Genomic DNA, 25,258 nt, shown 5'->3' on the forward strand with positions numbered 1-25,258 from the left:
AGCATCTTACCAAGAACCTCTCAAAAGGCCTGTCCCTCCCAGGGCTTATCTCTAAGAAGGTGCCTCTGTCCCCCTCCATTGGTCCAAAGCTGTCCAGGCACCAACAAGCCAACACTGGTTTGTAACCGGGATCAGTATTACTCCGTAGCTCTTTCTGTGACTGTCAGAGGTTTGTTTCTTCCTGAAAGGGACAGAAAGTTCCTGGACAGGGTGGCAGTGTGTGGGATGATATTGATAGTCTAATGTCTATAGCTCTTGAGAGGTTTATCTTAGTAGAGAAGATCGTAGGTTATTGTTTGACAATATGCAGCAGCATGGCTTGAAAGTAGAATGTGGACATTCTGAGTTTTCACATGTCAGAGGGAATGGATTTTCTCTGCATTCTCATGTGCTCATGTGAACGACACACACTTACACAGAAACACAGGATCACCGCCACACAGTGGTCTGGAGCTCATACATCTTTCTGCATGTATCTACCAGCCTTCTTCCTGGTCAGTTACCTCTTTAAAGACTGTTAGCTCCCACTCCCCACCCCACCTGAAGGAACAGGAGTATTGTGGATGACTGAGCAGACAGACAGGATCCTCTAGCCCTTCCCTGTAATCAACAGTGTGCATAGTGTACACACTGTCCTAGTGTGCGTGGTGCATACACTGTCCTGGTGTGCATAGTGCATACACTGTCCTAGTGTGCATAGTGCATACACTGTCCTAGTGTGCATAGTGCACACACTGTCCTAGTGTACATAGTGTACACACTGTCCTTGTGTCCATAGTGCATACACTGTCCTGGTGTGCATAGTGTACACACTGTCCTGGTGTGCATAGTGTACACACTGTCCTAGTGTGCATAGTGTACACACTGTCCTTGTGTCCATAGTGCATACACTGTCCTGGTGTGCATAGTGTACACACTGTCCTGGTGTGCATAGTGCACACACTGTCCTGGTGTGCATAGTGCACACACCGTCTTATTGTGCATGGTGCATACACTGTTCTACACACCAGGTTTCCTCCTGTGTGTCTATTAAAGGAAGCCTCAGAACTGGGGTGCTGGATCGAGGGTCAGGTCATGCTGAACACCGATTGGGTGCACAAGAGCCAGCTGCCCTCAGGACAAATTACCATGAGTGTTTCATAACGAGCCACAGAGTGGGGCCCCTGGCCTCTTCACCCCCAAGCATGGGCCCACCTAGTCTCACTGGTGAAATGTGGCTCATTTTTTTAGCATATTTTCTTATCCTGCTGGGACTCGGTGAGCGTTGGCTCTCTGTAGCTCAGTGAGGCTGACAGGTCCTGGGTCACTGATGAGGTATTGGGGGATTCCAGGAGTCCAAGAGTGCTGACATTTCAGGTGAATGTTGAAGCATATTATGGGGTCCAGCCCTGATTCTAGAACTGGACAAAGGTGTAGGGTGTTGCTAGGCCTTCACAGAGAAATGATCGGCCCCCAGTTCTTCAATCATTCATTTGAAAAAGTAAAACTACTTAAAATTACCCCCAACATATGTGAACCACCACACAGGACACATTGAGAAAAGGTGATGTGTGCATCATCCTTCTAGCAGTGAGCTAAGGGCTACACTTCCGCCCTCTAAGGGCTACACTTCCGGCCTCTAAGGACTACACTTCCGGCCTCTAAGGACTACACTTCCGGCCTCTAAGGGCTATACTTCCAGTCTCTAAGGGCTACACTTCGGGTCACAGGGGGCTAATTGAGCCACTGCCATTGTGCACTGCCCTGTGAACTTGCCCAAGCATAGCGCTGTGCATGGCTTACAGGGCAGAACTCAGTGCAGAGTGGGCCTCAGAGGTAGAGCTGCAAGATAGAGTGAGAAGCGAGCCTGACCATGAACTCTGTAACGCAGCCCCGCAGTCTACAGCTGGCTGTGTGACCTGGTGCCCCTTAAATCTTGCCTCCATTTCCTCCCCACCAGGCAAGATGATGGAATTCTTTTATACGAGTCCTCAGAGCAGGGACTGGCACAAGCTTTACCTATGCCAGAGCATACAGTAGGCATTGTTTGAAGTATTTCAGGGATGCTTATAAAATCAGATGGTATTCTTTTCTCTACTTGTGTTACTTACCCAAAAAGCAAAGCTGTATTACCACATACTCACACAAATTAAGGAACTGTTACGATGTATCCCCAGAAATGACTAGGAAGCACTAACAAACACCTCAGTTTTTTACGAAGAATGTCTTTTTAATTGTATTAGTTCAGACTAAAAAAAATCAATTCCCTAGTTTTCTAAGCTTTTGAAAAGAGACTAGGAACTGGAGTTTAGAATAAGCATGCTTGCTTGGCCGCAACCTTTAGTGTATTTCACTGAAATAGAACACTGTGTTTTACACTGAGGTCCTCATCTTGTTTTGGCAACAGTCACTAAGCTGTTCCACAATGTATCACTGCCCTGTTTCATTGGCAGCATTAAAAAAAACGTGTGTGTTGGGTCTCATCTACTCTGGAGCCAGCCCCAGGTGATCATAGCACCTGTATAATACCAGCAGGTTTGAAAGTGCAGTCCTGAAGTCATACGGAGCCTTTCTTCTCCAGCTGGTTGCAGCACCCTGTGTGGTTGGCATTTTCTTGGGACTCTGAATTGCACAAGACAAGACGTCATGTTAGTAGACAGTGGGGAGTAGTAGGAAGGCAGTGTGGGAGTGCGTGGGGGGGTGTAGGAGTGAAGGAACAACTTGGGGGACTTGGGGGAGACTGGAGGGAGCATCGTTCTCAGGCCATAAAATATAATATTCTGATCATTGCTGGTTAGAACTTGGAATCCCCAGCCTTACAAGAGCTGTATGGCTTAAAGGTGCAGGAAGAGCAGGCAGAATAATCTAGAACCACTGAGGTTGCAGCATGGAGGTGTACAAGCCTCCAGTGTTAGCCTCTGCTGGTGGCTGCTGGATTTCACAACCAGGCTTGTCATGGAGCAGGCTTGTGGAAAGAGACCGTTTCCCTAAAGTGTATTTCGATGACTTGTGCTAAGGGCATCACACCCATTGAAATGACTCAAAACAAGCACTTTGGGGCCCTTGAAATCAGGGTGGTAATCTGCTGAGTCCTCTGGAACCCTAGGGATCTGAAACTGTCGGCTCCCCTCCTCCTCACAGCCTGGAGTCCTGGCAGGGAGGGGAGGAGTCTTCATTCTTGCTGAGAAGATGCTTGCTTCTGCACCTACAGCCTGTCACCTCATTATCGCCTCATTAGCAGACACTGCACAAAACAATCCAAAGGGTGTTCTCGGGGCAAATGTATCCAGTGGTTACCGTATCTTATAGGAAGTTTGGTCATTAAAAGTTTTTCGGGGGTGGGGGGAAGGGCCTAAAGGTCCAACTTTCTCTGGGGAGGCATGGGGGACATCATATTTTAAGATGGTGTGTGGGGCTTGCCCTCTGGGTCACAGAGTTGCTGAATCTTTGCCGCCTCCAATAGAACACCACTGTGCTTGCTCATTAGGGAAATGGGCAGATGAAGAGAGGTTCAAGGTCAAGGCCAGAGCCCCAGACAAGTGTGCTCCTGAGCTCAGCTGCCGGAAGCCAGTACCTGTGAACACATAACACATTTGTACAACCTTTAGGGCATGGTATGGCCTCCAATCCACTGGCTAATGGCCTTGTTTCCTCAGCAGGAAAACTTGGTTGAGCTTCTCAATAGTCACCTCATTGTACTTGTTAGATACTCAAACCAGTGAACCACTCCTCAACTCCAAGGACTACAAATTGCCACATCTGTCCCGTCCCCCGCCCCCCGAGTCTCCCTAAGGTAGCCTCATGTCTAAGTCCTTAGAACAGTGGCCAGCACTGACACTGAAGTTTCTAGGTCCTTGAAATCTAGGCCTGTCTAGGGCACCAAGAGCATCAAGAAGTATCCACGTCACATGTCCACACTCAGCCACCAACATCCATCAAGAACAGCAATAATAATCACTATGTGGCCTTGAATTAGTCAAGCATCTGTCCATGTAGTGGGTGGGTCTAAGGGTGGGTCTAATGTTGTTTATATTCTAATTTGGGTCTCCCAGAACTGTCCTAAAGATGAGTCCATATGTAAGATACTGAGGGACCCTGTCCCCTGTTAATTCTGTTTGGTAACTAAAGATGTCACCAGCCAATCACTGGGGAGAAGAGACATAGGCGGGGTTTAGGTTTTCAGGGCTTGGAACCATGAGTAAGAGGAAAGAAGAATAAGCCACCATGGGATAGAGTGTACAGGAGAAAAGAAAAAAAAAAAAAAAGAGCTGCCCTGGGCTAAGAGCCAAGAGAACATGGCCCAGAGGTCTTCGTAATCGGAACTAAGAGCAGCCTGGATGAAACAGTAAATAATAACTTGGGTTATGGATAGGAGGCATAGAGGATAGGCAGTTGCCCAGCTACAGTGCTGCTCAAGGGATACTAAAATATAACAGCTGTGCGTGTGCCTTTCATCCAGGAATACAAACGGTTTAAGGCAGGAAGGAACCCCGCGCTGGGATTTGATATATTTTATACTACATGTCCACTCTCACTTACACACTTAGACTCACCAAACCCCACAACCTGAGCTCGGCCCTGGCCATGATTTTCTCTGTATCACGCTGATGTAGAACCAGCCACTTTGAGCCCCTGTGAATCCAGCCATGGCAAGAATTCTCAATAGTCACCCTAGAGCCCAGCCCTTCATGCTAAAGTAGACCTGTAGAAACTTGCTGTCACTGTGGGGGGTCTGAAACAAATGCCTGTAGAAGGTCACCAGGTATCCCTCACTCGGGGTAGCCATGGCTGCACTGGGCAGGTACTCTTGCCCAGATGAAGTACCCCACACAGCTTCTTGGTGACATTGCAGCTTTTAGAGAAACAGCTTCCTGGAAGTTGCTTTTTAAAAAACGTGGCATGACTTTTCCCCATCTACTGAGAGAATGAAGACCATTCTCAGCAATCAGACTGTCGACATTGCAGAAAATGTTGACATCACTCTGAAGGGGCGCACAGTCATCATGAAGGGCCCCGGGGGAACTCTGCGGAGGGACTTCAATCACATCAGTGTAGAGCTGAGTCTTCTTGGAAAGAAAAAGAAAAGGCTCCAGGTTGACAAAGGGTGGGGTAACAGAAAGGAACTGGCCATTGTCAGAACCATCTGCAGCCGTGTTCAGAACATGATTACACTGGGCTTCCGTTACAAGATGAGGTCTGTGCGTGCTCACTTCCCCATCAGCATTGTTATCCAGGAGAATGGGTCTTTGGTTGAAATCCGAAATTTCTTGGGTGAAAAACTACATCCACGGGGTTCAGATGGGAACAGGTGTGGCTTGTTCTGTCTCTCAAGCCCAGAAGGATGAATTAATCCTTGAAGGAAATGATACTGAACTTGTTTCAAATTCAGCCGCTCTGATTCAGCAAGCTACAACAGTTAAAGACAAAGCTATCAGGAAGTTTTTGGATGGCGTCTATGTGTCTGAGAAGGGAACCGTGCAGCAGGCTGACGAGTGAGGCCTCAGATTCCTAGCTCCAGAAACAAGATCCTGATCACAAGTACAATTTGGGCTCTGTGAGGACAATAAAGGACTTATATATTGAAAACAAACAAACAAAAAAAAAAAAAAAAAAAAAAAAACATGGCATGAAAAGGAGACAATGGGAAGAAAGTTGATCATTTGGATCTTAGAGATGTCCACGCTGAGATGGGGGGCGTGACCTTGCGATGAGTCTGTCGGAAGTGAAAGTAACATTTGGATGAGTAGTGAATCCTGAAGCTATAAACGCCATCCCTGCACACAGAGTGGTAAACTGAGGACCAAGCAGACTGGGCACAGTGTGTGCAACTCTGTAGAGACTCCTACATTCAGGCTCAGTCCCTCCCCACAGCACAAGTTCAGTGTTCACCTGATATTGTATGAAACAGCCATACCTGGACCCTGTGTTCTATTCCTGGACAGTAAGCCACAGAGCCTGGTGAACTCCTGTCCAGCAAGGGTGTGGGTGTGTGTAGTAGTTGAAACTCAACTTCCTGTCCTCATGAACATATTTGATAAAGGAGACTAAGTAAATGTCCCCGTAGGCTCATTGCTGTGTTTTTATACCAAGAACAAACTATTCTAAAGAGTAATGTGTATTTTATGCAGTGTGTGCCCAAATCATAACATTTTCTCACTTGAATTTTCCAGAAAACATATCTCAAGTTGGTGTTATTTGTTTAATGCCACAGTTCTTTCCCCATCTGCAAATGCCAGAACTGTGACACGCAATGTGGACTTTCTCTGTCGTTAGGAGTCCTGTTGCTTAAGAAACAGACTACAGCCGTGAAATGTCACAGCAAGTGCAAAGGCAGACCTGCGCCTCAGGGTTAGAAACCATCTGCAGAGGGAACTCCAGGCCCGCTGCCTTGGATGCGTGCGCAACCCTGCTCTCCTTCTTAAAGCAGGTTTTCCAGAACAAACAATTTGCCCCCAAATAGTGATGTTCTGCTAGCAGGGACAGACATCAGCGTGTGGCTGCCCTCTTTCTGGCACCCCAATCCCCCGACACGCTCGCTCGGCTGTCACTTTATCTAGTGTTGACTTGTTCCCCCCCCCATCCCCTCCCCCGTTTAGGAGGAGTTTCTCGCTAAAGACATTTCCTATTATCTGTGCTAAGGGGAATTGTGAAACAGGGAAATGTTCTGATGAAGCCAATAGAGGCAGGAGCTGACAGAGAAGAGGCTATAGTCACTGTGGGAAGGGAGGGGCTTGTCAGTGTCGAGCTTCTGTAGGAAAAGGGCAGAAGGCAGGAGGCGGGAAGAATGAGTAACTTTCCTCACATCCTGTCTCCCTGGAAACCACTGCTCTGCTGTGTGTTTCACTCGAGTGTATCCTTTCTGAGGACAAAGGTGTAGTTTCTTCCCCAGGGTGGCTAGCCATGGGTCCATTCACTTTTAGGAGAAGCATTATGGGAAAGCCCCTTGAACAGATGGAGACATCCGTGATGTCATGGGCTTGCAGCAAGTGATGGCCACAGACCGGAAGTGAGCGAAGTTGTCCCCAGCCCCAACAGGAGAGCAGAGGATGAGGACAAGCCGCTGAAGTGCTGAGAGATGAAAGTCTGACTCCATTTCCTGAATGTCCCAAGAAGAAGGAAGATCTCGGGACCTGGGGAGAATCTACAGGTAGAGAAGAATGTGAGCCAAGTCTAAACCAAGATCAAACTGGCTGGGAAAATATCATTGTTCCTTAAAAGTCATTCACAGAGTATGCAATCAGATAAAGTCCTCTTTAACTAGGGTACCAGAACTACTGCTGTGAGCAATGACATATACCTTCATGAAGCTAAGACCTTACCTAAAGTGTTTAAGTAAATGCAGAAATACAAAGAGAGCATAATCTACCCGTCTGCCCATGAAAATGAGGTGGGCATATAACGATATTTGGAGAACCACCCGTATAGAAGTATATTCTAAAAGAATCTAGAGGTATAAAAGAGAAAGAACAGGAGTGGCTGTGTCTCAGTTTGTCCCATATAAAGTACTATCTAAAAAATAAGCAGGGGTTGGGAATGTTTCTTGGATGGTAGATTGCTTGCTTGTCATGCACAAGGCCCTCGGTCTAATCTCCTGCTGGCCTGAAGTCCCAGCACATAGGAGGAGAAGGCAGGAAGAGCGGTCAGGGTCATTTCTTACTTTGTATTGAGTCTGATGCTGGCCTGAGGTACACGGAGCTCAATCAATCCATTCATGCATAGGACTATAGCTCAGATGGAAAGCCCAGCATGTATGAGGCCCCGGGCTCAATTCTTAGCACAGCACAGAAATAAATATTCAAAACAGTGCTCATGACTCCTTATTTTGGAATAAGACTATCCTAATGCTGTGTCAACTGTCAACTTGATATAACGTGAATCGCCCGAACTCTCAGCAGAGTAAATGTCTCCACCGGGCTGATCTGTGGGCATGTCTGTGGAGGACAGTCATGATTGTGAATTGATGCAGCAGGGTCCAGCCCACTGTGAGAGCATCATTCCCCGGGCAAGTGGTCCTGGACTGTGTAAAGAGCTGGCTTTACACGTGTGTGTGCCTGAGAGCTAGCAAGCAGTCTTCCTCGTGATTTCCGCTTGCTAACATTCCTTCCCTGACTTCCCTCAATGATGGGCTCTGGCCTGGAAATGTAACCCACACAAGCCTCCCTTAAGTCACTTCTAGACAGTGTTTTGTCACAGAGACAGAAGGGAAGCTAGAGTAGGTCACACAGTCCTGAGGAAGAGGGCAAGAGGCCAGAAATGGCCATAGAGCAGAGCTGATGCCTTGGAAGTCTTGAGGATTATGCATAGTGGTAGTAACAAGAAACACGCTCAGAGCGCCAGACTAAAGGGGGTCACCAGTGGTAGGAGAGAGCTCCCTGGGGAGGGAGCACCCTGTGTCACTGAGAAACCAAGACAGGAAATATGTGGAGAATGGGGGCTACCACCTTGCTTGTCTGTCCTATGGACCCTGTTCTCTCAGGGCTACTGAGAACGTTTCACAGCCAAAGATTCTTTGGTTAGGACCTGGCTGTCTGCCTTGAGCTGTGTGGCTTCTAGCATCTCACTGATATGTGCCTCAGTTACTTCATGTGTGTAGATGGTTAGACAGTCACTAAGCCCAGCTGCTAAGGTGTCCTGGCATGTCCAATGTAAAGACTGTTCTTGCACGTGGTAAGCCATGCCTGCCTTCGGTGAAGTCTTGCTGTCTCTCCACCATGTTGAGATACACTGTGATAGTCCTGACCCAGGGACTTGCCTGCTCAAGCAGAAGTGTGCTAGTGAGTCTCAAAACAGCAACGTGGAGATGATCATCTGATATCAGGAACATTTTTAGCAGAAATGCTGCTTTTTCTGGGCTTCATTCCTCCAACAAAATACCATCTGTTCTGACGCAGACTCAACAATTGCTAGAACTTTCTTTAGGATGGAGAGGAAAGTGATGTTCTGTGTTTGTGAGAATCTGTGAACTGTGCCTCTAGCACTGCCTTAGCATGGCTGAAGAATTTTTATGGAAATGTTAAATAAAGTGCCTTCACTTTAAAAGATCCTCAGTTAACACCATCCAAATGTACACAAAACCAATGGTGGTTTCACAAAATTAAGAGTATACCTGACTCCATGAATTGCTTAAAAATGGGTAAAATATTTGGGGCTGGGTTAAATAACCTTTGGTCACATAAGATTTCTCTTTGAGGTTCTAATGAGGAAACATTTCCTGTTAACTGGAGTAGCCTTGCATTAAGAGATTGTCCTCTTGGGGCTGGAGAGATGGCTCAGCAGTCAAGAGCATTGGCTCCTCTTCCAGAGGCCGGGGTTCAATTCTAAGCATCAACATGGCAGCTCACAAGTGTCTGTAGCTCTGGTACCAGGGAATCTGACACCCTCACACAGACAAGAATACAGGCAAAACACCATACACGTTAATAATAATAATAATAATAATAATAATAATAATAATAATAATAAAAAACAACTTTAAAATACTGTTCTTTTACCTGCACCAAAGAAAGTCAGATTCTTCCAAAAATGGCCCGTGATCCTTCTCATCAGGGGAGTTTTAATCTGCCTACTGCATTCATTCATTCACTCACTCACTCACTCGCTCATTCATTCATTATATCCTATACAAACTGATCAATTAGAGCCCCCTCCCCGCCCGTTACTGGGCATCCCAACTGAGGGATAGGAAGCCCTGTGTTTCTTGCTTTCCCAATGTCTCTAACACCTGTTCAAATGACAGTTACTTTACCTGCCCTTGGGGACTCCAAGCTGCCCCGCTCCCTTTTAAGGCTCCTTTATGGATAAGCTGCACCTTCTGCCAAAGAAACATTTTTCCCCAAATGCAGCAACTATTAAAACAATAAAAGCAGGAGCGTTCTCAAGTTTTGATACTTTGTAGCCAAATAGCCATCTGCATTGGTCAAACTTTTCTTGTCTCTGCGGTCAGATACCTGACACAAGAAGCCACTTTGGGGAGTAAGGATTCATTCTGGCTCACAGGTTGAGGGGATGAAGTCCAGCATGGCCGGAAAGGCACGGCAGAGCGGCTCCTTGGAGGTAAGAGCATCTCAGTAGAATCAGGAAGCAGAGGCAGACCTCAGTCCAGAGCAAGGGCCATGTTATCACCCTCAGGACTTGCCCCCAACAATTCTTCCTCCATCGAAACCTGCTTCCTAACTATTCCACCAAATGGCACCACCTGCCAGGGACAAAGGCTCAAAGGAGTGAGACTGTCATATTCAAACCACCCCTTCACACATCGGAGGCACCTTAAGAGCTGGGTCTGTGGGTGATTTGGGGTCATCTGACCTGTGTGTCCTCACTTGCTCTTCCCGTGGCCCACAGAAGGTGCTCATTCTCACCCTTCCAGGGGTTGTTGATACACAGGACACAGGGTAAGTACTGGAGATGGCAGAAAGTGACTTCTCCAGAGGCCTATGGTCCACTACAGAGTGAAGGGAACTTCCTCACACCTGTGCCATGTACCGTCTTCATAACAATTGTTTGAATTCCTTACTGTGGGCTCCTATCTGTCCTGCCATCCCTACCCCTTCAGCCTGAAGTTCTAATGTACCTTCAAAACCCAGCCAGCATCGATTTAGCACCTAACCCTGGCAATCTGTTTTCTCCTTTAGCCACTCTGGTCTCTTGTCCTCACTGATCCCTCCCCAAGCCCTGCCCACATGTGCCTCATTAGACTGACAGTGTTGCCGCTGCCAGGGCTTAAACCTTCTTTGCACTGTGACAGTAGCTGAGCTGACCAGACCACCCACCTCAGTATTTTGTCTGACCTTGTGCTTGTCCTAGCCTGATGTGCTGCAGGGGATTAGATGCTGCTGGGGCTTGGAGAGAGTTTGCTCTGTTCCCACTGCCTCTGTTTGTATTCAGAATTACATCCTCTGAAAACACATAAGTGACTAGTCTTACCTAAAATGCTGGGGACATGAACCCCTGCAAGTTTCAAAATGTCTGGAGCACTGTGCCAGAGGGGTTTAAGAGTATCTGTTGGGGAGGGGGTTCTAAATCATGAAAGGAATTCTGAGCCGTAGTGGGCAGTCACCTTTTGATGAAATCGCATCTGAGAAGACAGGAAGCCCAGGTGTTGGTGACTGGGACCGAGCGGATGGGCTGGGATCAGTAGTCACTGGAAGCCCTGGGTCCCTGAAGGTGGCCCGCCATGTAAATCTTCCTCCAGTCTTCCAAGAAGCCCTTCTGCCTGATGCATCCAGGGGCCTGACCCTGATGTTCCTTCCTGGTTCTTGCCAAGGTCTCACAGTCTCAATACTCTCCGCTCTTCAATAACCTTGAGGGTGGATCGATCTCGGAATCAAATATCTGACTCCACACAAGCCCTGAGGGTCATGTGACATCCCTGAGATGGTCTGTGTGAAAACAGGTGAACAGCAGTAGTTCCCCAGGAACTATGGATCCGTGACCATCCCCACAGAGGCGTGAAGGGAGTTAGCATTCTGGGCGGTTCACTTCAGACAATGCCCACCTGGCATTCCAAAGCAACCCACCTGCTCCAAGGACATGCTGCTCCCACCATCTTACCCCTCGGGATCTGTCATCCTGGTTCTCAGTGTTGATTGCAGTAGGAAAGAGTGACTAAGCCTGTGTCTAGGCACAGAACTGACTGGCCTCCAGACTGGTCCACTCGGCCACTAAAACTGCCCTTGAGGTAACAGCCAGGCTCCAGTCAGTAGTTATATCCCTCCAGAGAACTTATCCCTTGTCCTCACAGTTTGATAGCCACCACTATGGTGTTACACTTGCACATACACGCTAACAACAGGCTCACATGTGACAAGCGACGTGCATGTGTGCATTGTCACACATGTGCATTTACCCATCCACCAATATATACTCATAGGAGTTACATACATGCACTTGCACATGCATGTACACACACTCGGATCATGCTAAAGCTATACGTGCCCAGGTCCTCCCATCTGATACTTCACCTTATCCCATCCAGTAAGGTCACCTTCCTGTGGATCCCATGTCCTTTTCTGTGACTTGGCAGCTGTGACTTGGAAGCCGTCTTATCTGTGTTGTGTCTTACCTGCCCCTTCAGAAACTTACAGATGGATTTTACTTAGGATTTCTCTGAATGCCTAACCTAAAGGAAACTCTACCCCAGGTGTGTCTCCTTTCAAGTTTCCATGCACCCCGTGTCTGTTTTCTTCAAGCCTGTGAGCTTTATGTGTCTCCCCGGGGAGCAGCATGACAGAAAGGAAGGCTGAACAAGGGCTACCTGGGTTTGGAAGCTGTTCTGGAGAACAAAATTCATGGCTCCTCCAAACCAGCAATTACACTCCCAAGGGTTTTGAAAGTAAGGATCAACTCTGGAATTTGAGCTCAGGAAAAAAAAAAAATGTTCAGGAGGCCTGAAGCTCTATAAGAGGACTCTGGAAACAGTACACACTCACAACTCACAGGCAAATAGAACACGAATAACAGAAAGGATCTTTACTGAATAAAAACCTATGGAAGTAAGCAATACAGAGCTGAATTGTTAATGTCAAACTCCATGGGCAAAGGACTGGGGAATTAGATAATACAATGCCCAGGTTGCCTGAAGGCAGTTTTGTTACAAACAAACAAGCAAAAACCTGAGTCGTGATATCCACTTTCAAAGTCGGAATTGTTGTGACTTTTTTTTTTAAAGAGAAGGCGAAGTGGCATTTCCTTACAGGACACGGACCTCAGGGGACCCCAGGATAACTTGACAATAAGAACCCAGTCACTGTTTTGCATATTGAAGCCCAGAGCTTTCCACTGGGATTGCAATGCTTACTTTACAGACAACCAGACTGAGAGCAGGTAACTTGCCCATGTCACACATGGAGGGAGTGCAGGAATGAGGATCTAATGGAAATCAGTTGAATTCTGCAACTCCTCCCCACCCAGTGTACGCATGCATGCATGCATAAGCATACACACATGTGCCTGCATGCACCACATAGCCTAAAAATTCCATATCTAAGCCCACAGAGCATCTGGTCATGGCTCCCAGACTCCGGCAGTCTATTTCGAGCCTTTACTTGGGGCTACATTTCAAAGCAAACTCCAGTGCTATCAAGAAAAATCTCTGGGGACACAGGCACCTTCACACCCCTTCTCCAGGCTCCTTCCTACCCTTCTTCCTTTCCTAAGCTGGGCTGCAAGATGTTCAGGATCTGATTTATCCCAGCAGCCAGCACTGTTCCCCATCCTGGGACACAGCCACATACATCTGCTGGGTAGAAGGAATGGGTCCAGGCCCCTTTGCTTGGCCCCATGCCATCTATGGGTTAGGAGTGACTGTTCTCCCCAGGACATTTGACATTGTCTGAGTAAGTACACTGTCATACCTAGCACCTAGTGAAATGAAGCCAGATATGATGTTTATACTCACTCTGCACAGAATAACCTACAGCAGACTGATCACACTCAGGCCTCACTCACACCAATGAAGCCACAACACGCTGGCACCCCATAGTGTCCACACCATGGTCCCAAGGCTCGCAAAGGCAGCCTCAGTTGATCAGCCCAGTGCCCAGCACACTAAATGAATGAGGCCACAGAGTAATTGACAGTGACTTTGAAAACTGAAGGTTAGTGTGCAGGAGGGTACAATGAGAACTGTGCAAAATCAAAGAGGGCCAGTCTTTGGATTCACCTATTAGCCTGTTGACTACAAGGGGGATGTCTTCATGTTTAATCATTTGGCTTCCCCCACCCCTTGCTGCCAAAAGCCAGGACCCAGTAAACTGTTATCAATGCGAGCATAAGGCCCTTAGCTTGATTCCCAGAAACCATATAGAAAAACATGGTTGCTGCATGCTTATAACCCTAGTACTAGGGAGACAGAGACAGGAGCCTAGCCTAATCAGCTAGTTCCAGATAAAGTGAGAGATCACATCTGGAGAATGACAGCTGAGTTTGACCTCTGTCCTACACACAGGAGTGCGCGCGCGCGCGCACACACACACACACACACACACACACACACACACCTATATTTTTTAAAGCCCGTGGCAAAGCCAGATCAAGCCAAAAGCACGTACAAAGTTTTGTTTCACAGGTGCAGTCCCAGCTTCTGTGTTCTTGTTAACACTCTTCATAGTCAGTGTTGGTCTGAGCCCTTAAAGGTTAGGGAGGCAAAGACCTCGCTCCCACGGTGCCACTTACAGGAACAGCCTGTAGCTCCGGAGAAAGAGTGTCAGGAATGTTGTCACAAACTCTGAAGGGTGATACCAAACTCTTGTAGTGAAGGGGGAAGTGTGTCACATCCAAGTCTTTTCTCTTGAAATATGAGTAGATAACTGAGAAGAAGTGAGAGTTATCCAAAAGAAATCTGAGACTAGCCTCTGGTTATTATTTGGAAATAGACAGGGGAGGTAGGTGTTCTGAGAGTAAAACAGACAGTCTTTAATTCTCATTCGGTGTGTGTGTGTGTGTGTGTGTGTGTGGTGTGTGTGAGTGTGTGTGTATATGTGTGTATGTTGTGTGCTGTGTGTGTATGTGTGTATGTGTGTGGTGTGTGTGTGTGGTGTGTGTATATGTGTGTGTATATATGTGTGTATGCGTGTCTGTGTGTATACGTGTGTCTATGTGTTGTGTGTGTGGTGTGTGGTGTGTGTGGTGTGAGTGTTGTGTGTGTGGTGTGTGTGGTGTGTGTGTGGTGTGTGTGTGTGTGTGTGTGTGTGTGTGTATGTGTGTATGTGTGTTCTCAGCCTCTCCAGTCCCTTCTCTTGTCCCAGTGAATCTGTAACAAGTGCTTAGTTAGCTCTCTGATTGCTGCTACAAAAGTTTTGACAAAAGTAATGTAAGGAAATGTGGGCTTGAGTTCACAGACGCAGGGTAAGGTCTATAACCACAGGGAAACCCTGCCAGCAGGAATGAGAGGCAGCAGCCTTCCCTCCCAGCCTCTGTCAGGAAGCAGGGACAGGTAAACTCTGAGTGCTCAGGTGACTGTCTGCTCTTACTCAGTCTGAGACCCCAGTCCATGGAATGTTGCCAGCCGCTTTCAGGGCGAGTCTCAGCACACAGCAAATGCAATCTGGAAACTCCCGTGTAGAATCAGCCGTGGCCACAGGACACATGGGAGCAGGGGTCTCCTCTCCCTGACTCCTGGCCCCACAGAACACATCAGTAAAAACAAGTCAGCCACCTGGCAGGACCGGAAAAAGATGTGCTGGTTCCGACAACTATTAATAGTAAAGTGGTCAGTCTGGAGAGGACAACAGTGTGGGTCACTGCAGGACCTGTGCCTGTGGACGGCTGGGGGCTGAGAGTCTCTCACTGGCTCTCACTGAAGAGCCAGCCTTGAGATGCTGGCTCCTGGCAGCCTCTCTTCTACCATCAAATTGACTTCCCACTGGACTCTATGTTCACGATTCTCCCAGGAAGGAGAAAAAAAGAACAAAGGGCCACTTGTTCCTCTAGGGTTTGTTGGTTGTATCTCCTAACAGTTGGGACTTTCACAACTAGGCAAAATTTATGTTCATAAAAAAAAAAAAAAAAAAAAAGCCACAGAATATTCCAAAATTACTGCAAGCCTGTTTGGGTCCTTTAACTCAGAAGTCTCTGTCGGAGCATCAATTGTCCATACTGTGAGAAGGGATTAAAGAGATGGCTAAAATATTCACCTTGTCCAAAACTATGTGTTCTCACTGCATATATACATCAACTGGTTGCACAAACAACTATGTCTGACACCAAAGCTTTGAACCTTGACCTCAGTCATGGCTGGGTGAGTTTTAAGTCTCAGTGGCCCCTACCGCCCTTCATAAAAGTACGAAACTCTATAAGTAAGCAAGGGGCTTGTACCCTGGTGAGACTTGGGGACGTTGCTACAGTCATCAGGCAGCTACTTCCTCTCCTCCTGTCATATTCTTTCTGCCTTTGAAAGCTCGTTGGGTCTGACTAGAAGCCTTTATAAAGGGTGTCAAATGTCTGAATAGCAGACAGACAAGTGGACCAGGAGGGGCATTGGAAGTACAGAGTATTCCTCCCTGAGTTTCTCCCTTGTGAATGAGAAGACTCCCACTGGACAGGAAGTGCAAGCTCTGGATTCATATATGCAAGCTGCTTTTCTGCCCCAGGTTCCTGGGATCTGGCTGTAGATTCAGAAGCAAGTCCAGGGCCTCCCACTTGGTTTACCAGAGAAAGCCAGGGATGCTGCAAGCTGCAAGCTGCAAGCTGCAAGCTGCAAGCTGCAAGCTGCAAGCTGCAAGCTGCAAGCTGCAAGCTGCCAGCCTCTGGCCCCACAGTCTCGGTAGATACCACTCTCTGTGTATATGTGGCAGAGCAGGACTGTGGTGTAGTCTGGAGGCCTGATTCCAGTTCAAGACTCAGCACAATCCCACTGTGACATGAGCGTAGCATCCCAGGAATGCAGCAAACCTGGACAATTACCTTAAAACCACAAGAAGAGCCGAGCAGGCACCTGAATGAAGGTACTGGCTGGCTGGTGGAAGGCAGCCATATTGGGGGGGGGTATTTGGGCCCCATGTGTGCACAGTTGCTCAAAGAGAGACAGATGTGCATCCCAGAAAAGCATGAGCCTGGTTAGGAGTGAGCATGAGTGTCTTCAAGGTCAAGGGGACAACTCAGGTGAGTTGCCTTTTACAAAGCTGGAAGCCTAAGAGCCTCAGCAGGCTGTCCAATAAGAGCCCACTGTCACCCCAACTTCTGGTGACAAACCATAGGCTCTTAGATATATGTTCATCTTGATTATGAAATCTCCTTTTCTGTTTTTGATGGCCTAGCAGGCATGTCCACCGCCGAGGCTTCAGGCTGCACATGGCTGAGGAGAGCTATGCATTTGACCCAACATGAAAGCATAAAATTCCTGAAAATATTGTAAGGTCTTTTTTTTTTTTTAACATTCTTTTTCATTTAGTTATGTGGTTTTCAAGAGTGAACTTTGTAGATGAGAATGTCTTGTCACAATATCAAATGATTTGGACACCCCTCGCTTCTTCTCAGACTTGTCTCAGCCGCCTTAAGATGGACCAGGTCCTCTTGTCCACTGCAGGACCCAGTCTTTAGTTGTTCAGAACACACACAGTCTTTCTGAGGAGGTGGCCCTGACCTCTGACCCCCACCTGCCTCCTAGGCTGTATAACGCATGGAACAGCAGATTTTTCTGTAATTGTTCCCAAGCAGACTTAAACACATTGTGTGTGTGTGTGTGTGTGTGTGTGTGTGTGTGTGTGTGTGTGTATTTCTATGCCGATCACAGAAAACCCAGAAGTTATACTTGAATCGTGAAGTTCCCATGAGAACACTGTTTGTTTCTGTCTGAACTGATGCTGTTTTCCTAAGGGATCCTTAAGCTGTATCTCAAGGATGCAGGGAGCCAGCCTTCCAGCCTTACAAATGGAACCGTTTTGAACAAAGCAGAGGCTGTCCTGAACCCTAAATGGTTTACAGTCCCTGGCTCCACAATGTGCCCTCCATCAAAGCTGTTGACAGCCCACCTCTGACCCATGAGAGTGCCCACCCTTGCTTGTGGTCAACACATCTTGATTCGAGCATCAGAAATAGCCTACCACCTTATGTGCCTTTGACAAACCTATCAGGAGACAGAAAGGTCTGCTGCTGAGCCTCTAACCTGGTGTCTCTTTCCATCTCACACAGGGACGGATCTGCAGAAAAGCCGGCAAGTCAAAAAAGTCCTTTAGCCGCAAGGAAGCTGAAGCAACCTTCAAGAGTTTGGTGAAGACACACGAGAAGTACGGCTGGGTCACCCCGCCCGTGTCTGACGGCTGATGCCTGCACGCGCCCCAGATACTCGAGCCGCCCGTCCACACTCCACCCTGCCATCTCCTCCACCGCTGCACATCTTCTACCCTTTTCTACTCCAGCCAGAACTGTGTTCTGAATGCAAAGGACACACTTAAGTTATTTATGAGCTGACGTGTTTACGGAGAGAAAGAGCAAACTGTTCGGGATTATGTTTCCATAATAAATGACCGTCTCTAAGTCACTTTAGAACAAACGCCGCCGAGATGATGACGTTACCCAGCCCGCCCCCCTCTGACCACCTGTTGAATTGCCCTTAGCTTCTTTCCATGACAGCAGCCGTGAGCAGCCCCGAGGGAACTCAATGCCCCGCCCACTTCATTTCCATATACAAGGGGCAGTTCCCTGGTCAGGACGCCACCGCACACCACTGGGCCCGCCGGCCCCTGTTTGCTGAGATCTCTGTTTGTTTCTTCTCTTCCTGGCAGGTCAACATAACTTGAAGACGTATCTTTCTTTCTGTGGCCTGTGGTCTTCTGTGATGACATTTAGACCTCATTCATGCTATGACCTTTGGCTCATGAAAACACCAATCTAACATTGCCAGGTTTTAGTGCTGACTTAAAACTACAACTGCCCACTTGATTAAAATGTGCTCCATGCTTATCTTGTGCTGTGCTGCTGTTGGAAGATAAACCAGTGCCATTTGATGACAGGCAGGGGGCGCTGCGGCCACCAGGGGGGTTCAGGACATGAGGTGCCCCTCCCTGGGTGCTCAGATCAGCTGATGGCCTGAGGGAACAGTCTCTTCAGACGTTAGGGATTGCTCCAGCAACAGTGCTTCTGTGTGTGTCTCCGCTCAGCCACCAGAAGACAATTTCCCCTTTGCTGATGTCGTCGGACTCACTTTGTCTTCCGTGCTAGTGACAGGAGACACCAGAACTGCCAAAGGACACCAGGTGACACAAGGGGACTTGCATGACCCGGTCTGTTACTTCACCCACTAGTCACTTGTGTGTCCCTGACTTGAGGCAAGAGCACCCTCGCTGTGGTGTGACCTCCCGTTATTTATTCTCCCCACACTTTCATTTTACTCTTCTGTTAAATCACCTAGAACTTCGAAGAAACTCCATAAAACGAGGAGATAATGTTTATGACAACATGCAGACAGAGGCAAAATGTTCATTCCAAGTGGAAAATCTTATTGGACACATTTTAAATAAAACCATGCATACCTGACACCCAGCCTCGAGAATCAATCATGGTGAACCAGGCTTCCACTGGAAGTCTGTCTGTCTGTCTCTTTCTTCTTTCCTTCCTTCCAGTCTGTCTGTCTGTCTATATATCTTCCTTCCTTTCTTTTTTAATAAATGTAGATGTTCTGTTTGCATGTATGTCTGTGGACCACATGAATGCCTAGTGCCTTCAGAAACCATTAGAGAGCATCAGATCTTCTGGAACTGGACTGATGGTTATGAGCCACCATGTAGGTGCTGAGAATCGAATACAGATCCCTTGGAAGAGCATCCAGTGCTGTTAACCACATAACTAACTCTCCAGCCCCACTGGAAGTATTTCATCTGCATTTAAAGGGTTAATATTTCAGGCAGGGTCAATACCAATACCTGCATGTCACAAGCAGCATTTTACAGGCAGGACACATCTTAAAGGAGCCGATACTCTTGCAAACACCTGGTGGACTAAAATGGTTCCAGGAAGCTGACTTCCTACCAGAAAGCATGGTGCATCGCTGGCCAGGCTCAAATGTTTCCACTTTAGTTTCCAGCTATGAAGGGAGACCAAGCTCGTGGCTGACTCTCTGCAATTACTCAGGCAGTGTGGGCTTCTCATTGGTCAAAGATGTTTAGGGACCCAGAAAAACTCACCTCAAAGGACAGGGAGTGGCTCTTCCCAGTGTGTCTGGAGGCCAACCAAATATACCCAGTGTTGTCATTTTGTTTCTGTCACTGTTTCTTTTGAGATAGGGTCTTGTGTGTTCTTAGCTGGCCTCAGTCTCATTACGTAGGTGAGACCAGTCTCCATCTCCTAATCTTCCTGCCTTCACTCCCAAGTGCTAGGACTGTAGACTGGCATCCCTTTACCCAGTGCATTCAGAGCTGAGGCTTGGGCACCATTTCACAGATGCTAAGGCAAGCACTCTTTCAACTCAGCTACGTTTCCAGCCTTCTGACCACTTTCTTACTCTCCCCAGATACACAAAGCAGCTGCTGGGCTCAGAGGACAGGATATCAAAAAGGGATTTGCCTGTTCAAGTCCCCCCAAAGCAGTCACCAGTCACCAAAACTGGATGGCAGTGAGCATGTGCAGCCCTCCATCCTGAATGCTGGCTGACCTGTGTACCTGTGGCTGTTGGTTGTTACAGTGTGTGTCTTCAGCTGGGGACCTTGAGACCTCAGGACACAAACTGTTCCTCAGATATTTAGGGGGCCAATCTGTAGGCAAGCTCCTATACCAACCAACACCTTCAGGAGAAAAAAAAAGACACAGGTGCAGATCTGGGTCACTGCATTTTATCTGCTGGCTGAGACAAGAGCTCTTCTCTCATTATTCCAGGGTGGGCTTTACCAGAAATATCACCAAAAGACTTGTTGTCACCCCACCGGGCCCTGTGACTGCCATCCACCAAGTGGGAAGGCGATACACCCCATTTTACTTCTTTTAATACCTGGAGTTTGGTTTATGTTGCATGGCCTTTGTATCGTTTTGTAAACATTTATGGAACAAGTCCGTTATTTGCTTTAAGAAATGCGATTTTCAGCTAGGGAGATGGTTCTCTCTCCTGCCTGGCGTGCATACAAGCTGGAAGACCTCATCCAGATCCTCAGAGCCGACGTGAAGGCCATGTGTGGTAGTGTGTGCCTATAACTACAGCCTAGGAGGGAGTGGGGATGACACAGGAGATGCCCACAGCTCACTGGCCAGCCAGTGTAGCTGGCTAACCACTGAGCTTTAGGTTCACTGAGAGACCCTGTCAGAAAACAGTAAGGTAAACACCAACCAAGGGCAGACACCAAACACAGCGCTGGACTCCACGCAAGTGCACTATACCACACACACCAAAGGAAGTTTTTAATTAAGAGACTGAAATGGGTGGGTATTTTTTTATTTAAAAAATTTTAAAAGCAGTAGGGGATCCCTTAAAACACAAATATCGCTATGACTCTGTCAACCAGAAGCCACCTTCCCTGTGGTCTGTGCCAGAGCAGGCCAGTGTAGATGCACCACGCTCACTACATCCTGACCACACTGTTCTGCCCTGGTTGTCCTCGAGGGGCCCTTCTTAAGGTCATGCCTGCTATGGAGCCCTGTGTGAAGAGAAATCTCACTCCAGACACAGAGTGTTCCTCGAATCTCATTTCCACAAAGCTAAGAAATGTATCTCCCTTCAGGCAAAACAGAGGTAACTGAACAGTGGGCAGAGACACTCAACACCCCACCATCTTCCCTTACCAGCTAGAAGTCAAATCAAGCCAGAGGTCAGAAAGCCAGGAGAACAAAAAACACAGACAAGTGAGCTTCCTCACGGTACCAAACCCCTTCTGCAGCAGAGCATCCCAAATGCCCCTCCCACACACACAGCCTGCAGATGGCATGCTGGGACCTCAAATAATCCACCAGGTAACTTTGTAGCAGATGAAGGGTCACTGGCATTTTGGAAAGCCCTGAGTGAGCCCTGTAACTAAACCCACCACCACCCCAGCTACACAGGTGATATTCCTGTAAGAGTCACATTCATAAGCATTTATCATTTTATGACCCAAACTTAGCTCTCAGTTTTTCAGTTTCCGTGCTGACACTATCTATTAAAATTGGAGAAACAATTCTATAAACCAGTGAAAATATGTTGGGTTGCAAGATGTAAAACCCCCTATATTCATATAATTCTGATGGGTCCATTTGCCAGCCTGAACCTGGGTTTTCACCGGATGCAATCTCTTAATTAGATACATGCCACGTTGACGCAAGGGTTGGAAAGACAGCACTTTGAGACCAAAGACTAGCATGTGAACTTGAACGGCTCAGCTCACTGCATTTGGTAAGCTATCACGCAGTGACATGCTGTAAACAGAACATGGTTAGCAAGCACGGTAATTAAATTGTAACTATCCTGTAACTCCATTCCTTCATTTGCAGCCAATCCTGTGCACTGAATCAGCCCTGGTGCCTCTCCGTAACATCAGTATCCTCTCACACATGGGACACATGAGAGTTTGAGAGGCAGCAATGAGAATAACTCATAGAAAGAGGTAAAGCTGTCACCGATCACATCACTCAAGTTCTGGCCATTTGTCCAAGCCAGACACTTCCTCAACAGGAGACTTTGATTGAGAAAGTGAGGTTTATTCACTGTGGAGTAATAAGGAGAAGAAGACTGTGTGGCCCACGTCCTCATCTCAGAGGAAGGACACAGCCCAGCATGCATGAAAAGCCTCTCTGAGTGTAGAAATTACACGTCAGCATTTTAGCAGACCCCTTCTGACAGTGTGAAGAATTTTAGTGGAATTAGCTCTGTGGGGAAGGAGAAGTCATGTGCGAACTGTGTGAGTGGGGTCACAGCGTCGCCTTGATGCAGTCGACAAGGAAGGAGTCAAGGCCAGAGATTCAGTGGCTTAGTCTGGGTCAAAGCCGAAGCCATTCTGCCTCAGCTTTCCACCACTTCGTGGTGCGTCTCATGAGACCTCTAGACAGTTCACATGGGCACACACGAGCACATACTTTTCTCCTGACATTAGATCAATTCAGCACCAGTCCTCCATGGTGTCTGGGAAATACCCAGGCAATCTGCTCCACTCTGAAGCAGTAGGTACATGGATGGAGCCTCCGCAACTGCAGCTTTGGGAAGCTGGTGTGAGAGGCTTATAGCCACAGTCCTTTATTTATTTATTTATTTATTTATTCATTTATTTATCTATTATTTATTCATTTATTTACTTACTTACTTGTCCAAGATCTAGAGACATTATTTAGAGATTTATTACCTAGATTTACTATTATCTATTATTATCATCTATTGACTATTATTATCTATTAACTACTATTATCTATTATTATTAACTATTATCTAGTGATTTACCTACTTGTTTTTACCATGTTCTGCCCCTCTATTTTTACAGCTTTTGGCTCGCACAGTACTAACTATCATTAAACCCTAGGACCCATCTGACAAGTGGCTGTGACTGATGAATTAGGAAAGCCAAGAGGTATTGACACTTGGGGAAGCAGTGAGCCAGGTTTGCTTGCTTTTTGAGCAAACATAGGAGCTAAGCCAAACAGATGAAACTGGAGCCTTCAAAGATCCAAGAGGAGGCAAGATTGTAGTCAGGATTGCAGCAATCTATTCAAAAGCAGAATGGACCGAGGGGGTTTTTTGAGTAGTTTTATGTCAACCTGACACAAGAAGTCATCAAAGTCATCGAAGAGGAGGGAACCTCAAGTTAGAAAATATCTCCATACCCTCGGGCTGTACACAGCCTGTAAGACATTTTTTTAATTAGTGACTGATAAGTGAGAGTCAGGTCCATTGTGGGTAGTGTCACCCCTGGTTTAGTGGTCCTGAGTTCTATAAAGGAAGCAGGCTGAATAAGTCATGATGAGCAAGGCAGTAAGCAGCATCCTCCATGGCCTCTGCATCAGCTCCTGCCTCCAGGTTCCTGACCTGCTTGAGTTCCTGTCCTGACTTCCTTTGGTGATGAACTGCAATGTAAAAGTGTAAGCCAAATAAGCCCTTTCCTCCCCTGTTTTGCCACAACAGTAGTAACCCTAAGTAGCACAGGGGTCAAGCCTAATGGGTCTCCAGGAATGCACAGTTAGAGCTCTTTGCCAACTCTCCTGAAGAGGTGGGGTGGCTCCACTTGGTTAGACCAGCAGCGTTTTGTGTCTCTAGATCTCCGGCAATGGCTGAGAATGACGTGAGCTGGGCTGAGCTCAGAGCTGCTGTAACCTTGCTGCTTGGCTTGATACTATATGACCTTATGTCACAAACAGTGTTGCCGTTTGGACAATGGTAGGATGGGGTGCCGGCAAAATGTCATGGGTTCCTGTGAACTTTTAAACCAGTCCCATAATTCACTCTGGCATTTTAGTGATTACACTTTTCAAATGTCTCCTGTAGTAGTCCTCAGAAAAACAAAATGTACACATCCGTACAATGCAGAGGAAGGAAGTATTTGTCACTGGAAAGTGACAAGTGCACAGGTCTGTAAAGCTACCCCACCCTCATGGAAAAAAATAACGATTTTTGGAAAGCAAGCTTTTGAAACCAATAAATGAAATGTCTTCGCCGGGAAGATCTGCTGCGCCCCTGGTGTTCTCTGCCTGGTGAGAGTTGGGATCTCCAGGGTTTCCCTGTGTGTCAGTCTCTAAGATGCACTGGAGCAGCTTTCTGCCGTGTCATGCCCTTGGATTTTCTGGGCTTTGACTTCACTGTGGCTTGCTAAATGGAATCTCTCAAGCACATACGGGCCTGCTTCTTACAAATCGATGCAAGGTAACTGAACGAAATCTAATCGCGAACACATGTGAGATGGGAGGTTTTTCCTTCTGCTTCGGTTCTCATTGTAAAGATGTGTAGACATTTTTGCTGAAGAACTTCATACAGTTTCTCAACATAATTGAAATACTGTGCTTAGCATTAGACATAGCCTACAACAGCACTGAATTACACAGACCTAGGGCACAGCAATTCCAAAAGTGGCAGTTTAAAAATATCTTAAGCTTAATTTATTTAAAAGGCACTTCAGCTCTTTTATTTTATTTTATTTTATTTTATTTTATTTTATTTTATTACATTGGTACGTAAGTCAAGTCAGGTTCTATTTTAAGCTCTTTAATGGAGGGGTTTCTCAGTCCTTAACAATATTCATAGTAGGTTTTTTTTTTTCCTAATAATGGGCTCTTTTTTTTTTCTTTTAAGCTCTGAAAGCATGGGTTTGGGATCAGCTGCACATGCGCTGTGGAGTCGCACCGCCTGCCTTCCCTGCTCTGCACAGATGTCGGGGAACAGAGCCCTGACACTCACGTTTATGCTTTCCAAACTGAAAATTTGGCATGAGCGTCTTTTCTTGAGGACTCCTGTGACAAAACCAGCAGTCTGTGGGAAGAGGGGAGCTCATTGCCTGGCGTGTGTGAAAGGACCAGGTCCAACCAAGGAAGTGCCCATGATGGCTGCTGGAGCCAGGCTACTCTTTCCTCTTGCTTCAGTCTCTGTCTGAGACATGAGAGACACAGCAAGTGAGGGCAGAGATCCCTAGTGGGTCGGGGGATGGGCAGAGGATAAGCACGCAGTATCACACATGTCAGACAGAGTCAAACCAGCTGTAGTTGTATCTGAAAGTTGGCAGCTGGTAGCTGGGACCCCCGTGCCCAGAGACATTTTTTTTTTTTTTTTGAGGCAAATGTATGGAACCTGGATGCTGATAACAATTTTAGGTGTGCTTGGTGTCATTTTGGTGCACTGAAATGATATAATATAGATGTTCTAGAACCTTCCTTGACTGCCCCTGATGTGCTGCATAAGAGAAGTCTG

The 25,258-nt window shown here is 47.1% G+C and overlaps 1 protein-coding gene and 1 pseudogene across 1 annotated transcript in view; both read left to right on the plus strand.

The window, feature by feature from the left end:
- Ube2ql1 (ubiquitin conjugating enzyme E2 QL1) overlaps positions 1–18,951 on the plus strand; it is a 38,629-nt gene extending 19,678 nt beyond the window's left edge. The window contains exon 2 of the mRNA XM_034523697.2: positions 17,608–18,951. Coding sequence (XP_034379588.1) covers positions 17,608–17,739 — 132 coding nt within the window. The 3' untranslated portion in view covers positions 17,740–18,951. The remainder of the gene's footprint in view (positions 1–17,607) is intronic.
- Positions 4,012–5,539, plus strand: LOC117724064 (large ribosomal subunit protein uL6 pseudogene; annotated as a pseudogene).
- Positions 18,952–25,258: the final 6,307 nt, after the last annotated feature.

The sequence above is a fragment of the Arvicanthis niloticus genome, chromosome 19, assembly GCF_011762505.2.
Source record: "Arvicanthis niloticus isolate mArvNil1 chromosome 19, mArvNil1.pat.X, whole genome shotgun sequence".
NCBI lineage: Eukaryota > Metazoa > Chordata > Mammalia > Rodentia > Muridae > Arvicanthis > Arvicanthis niloticus.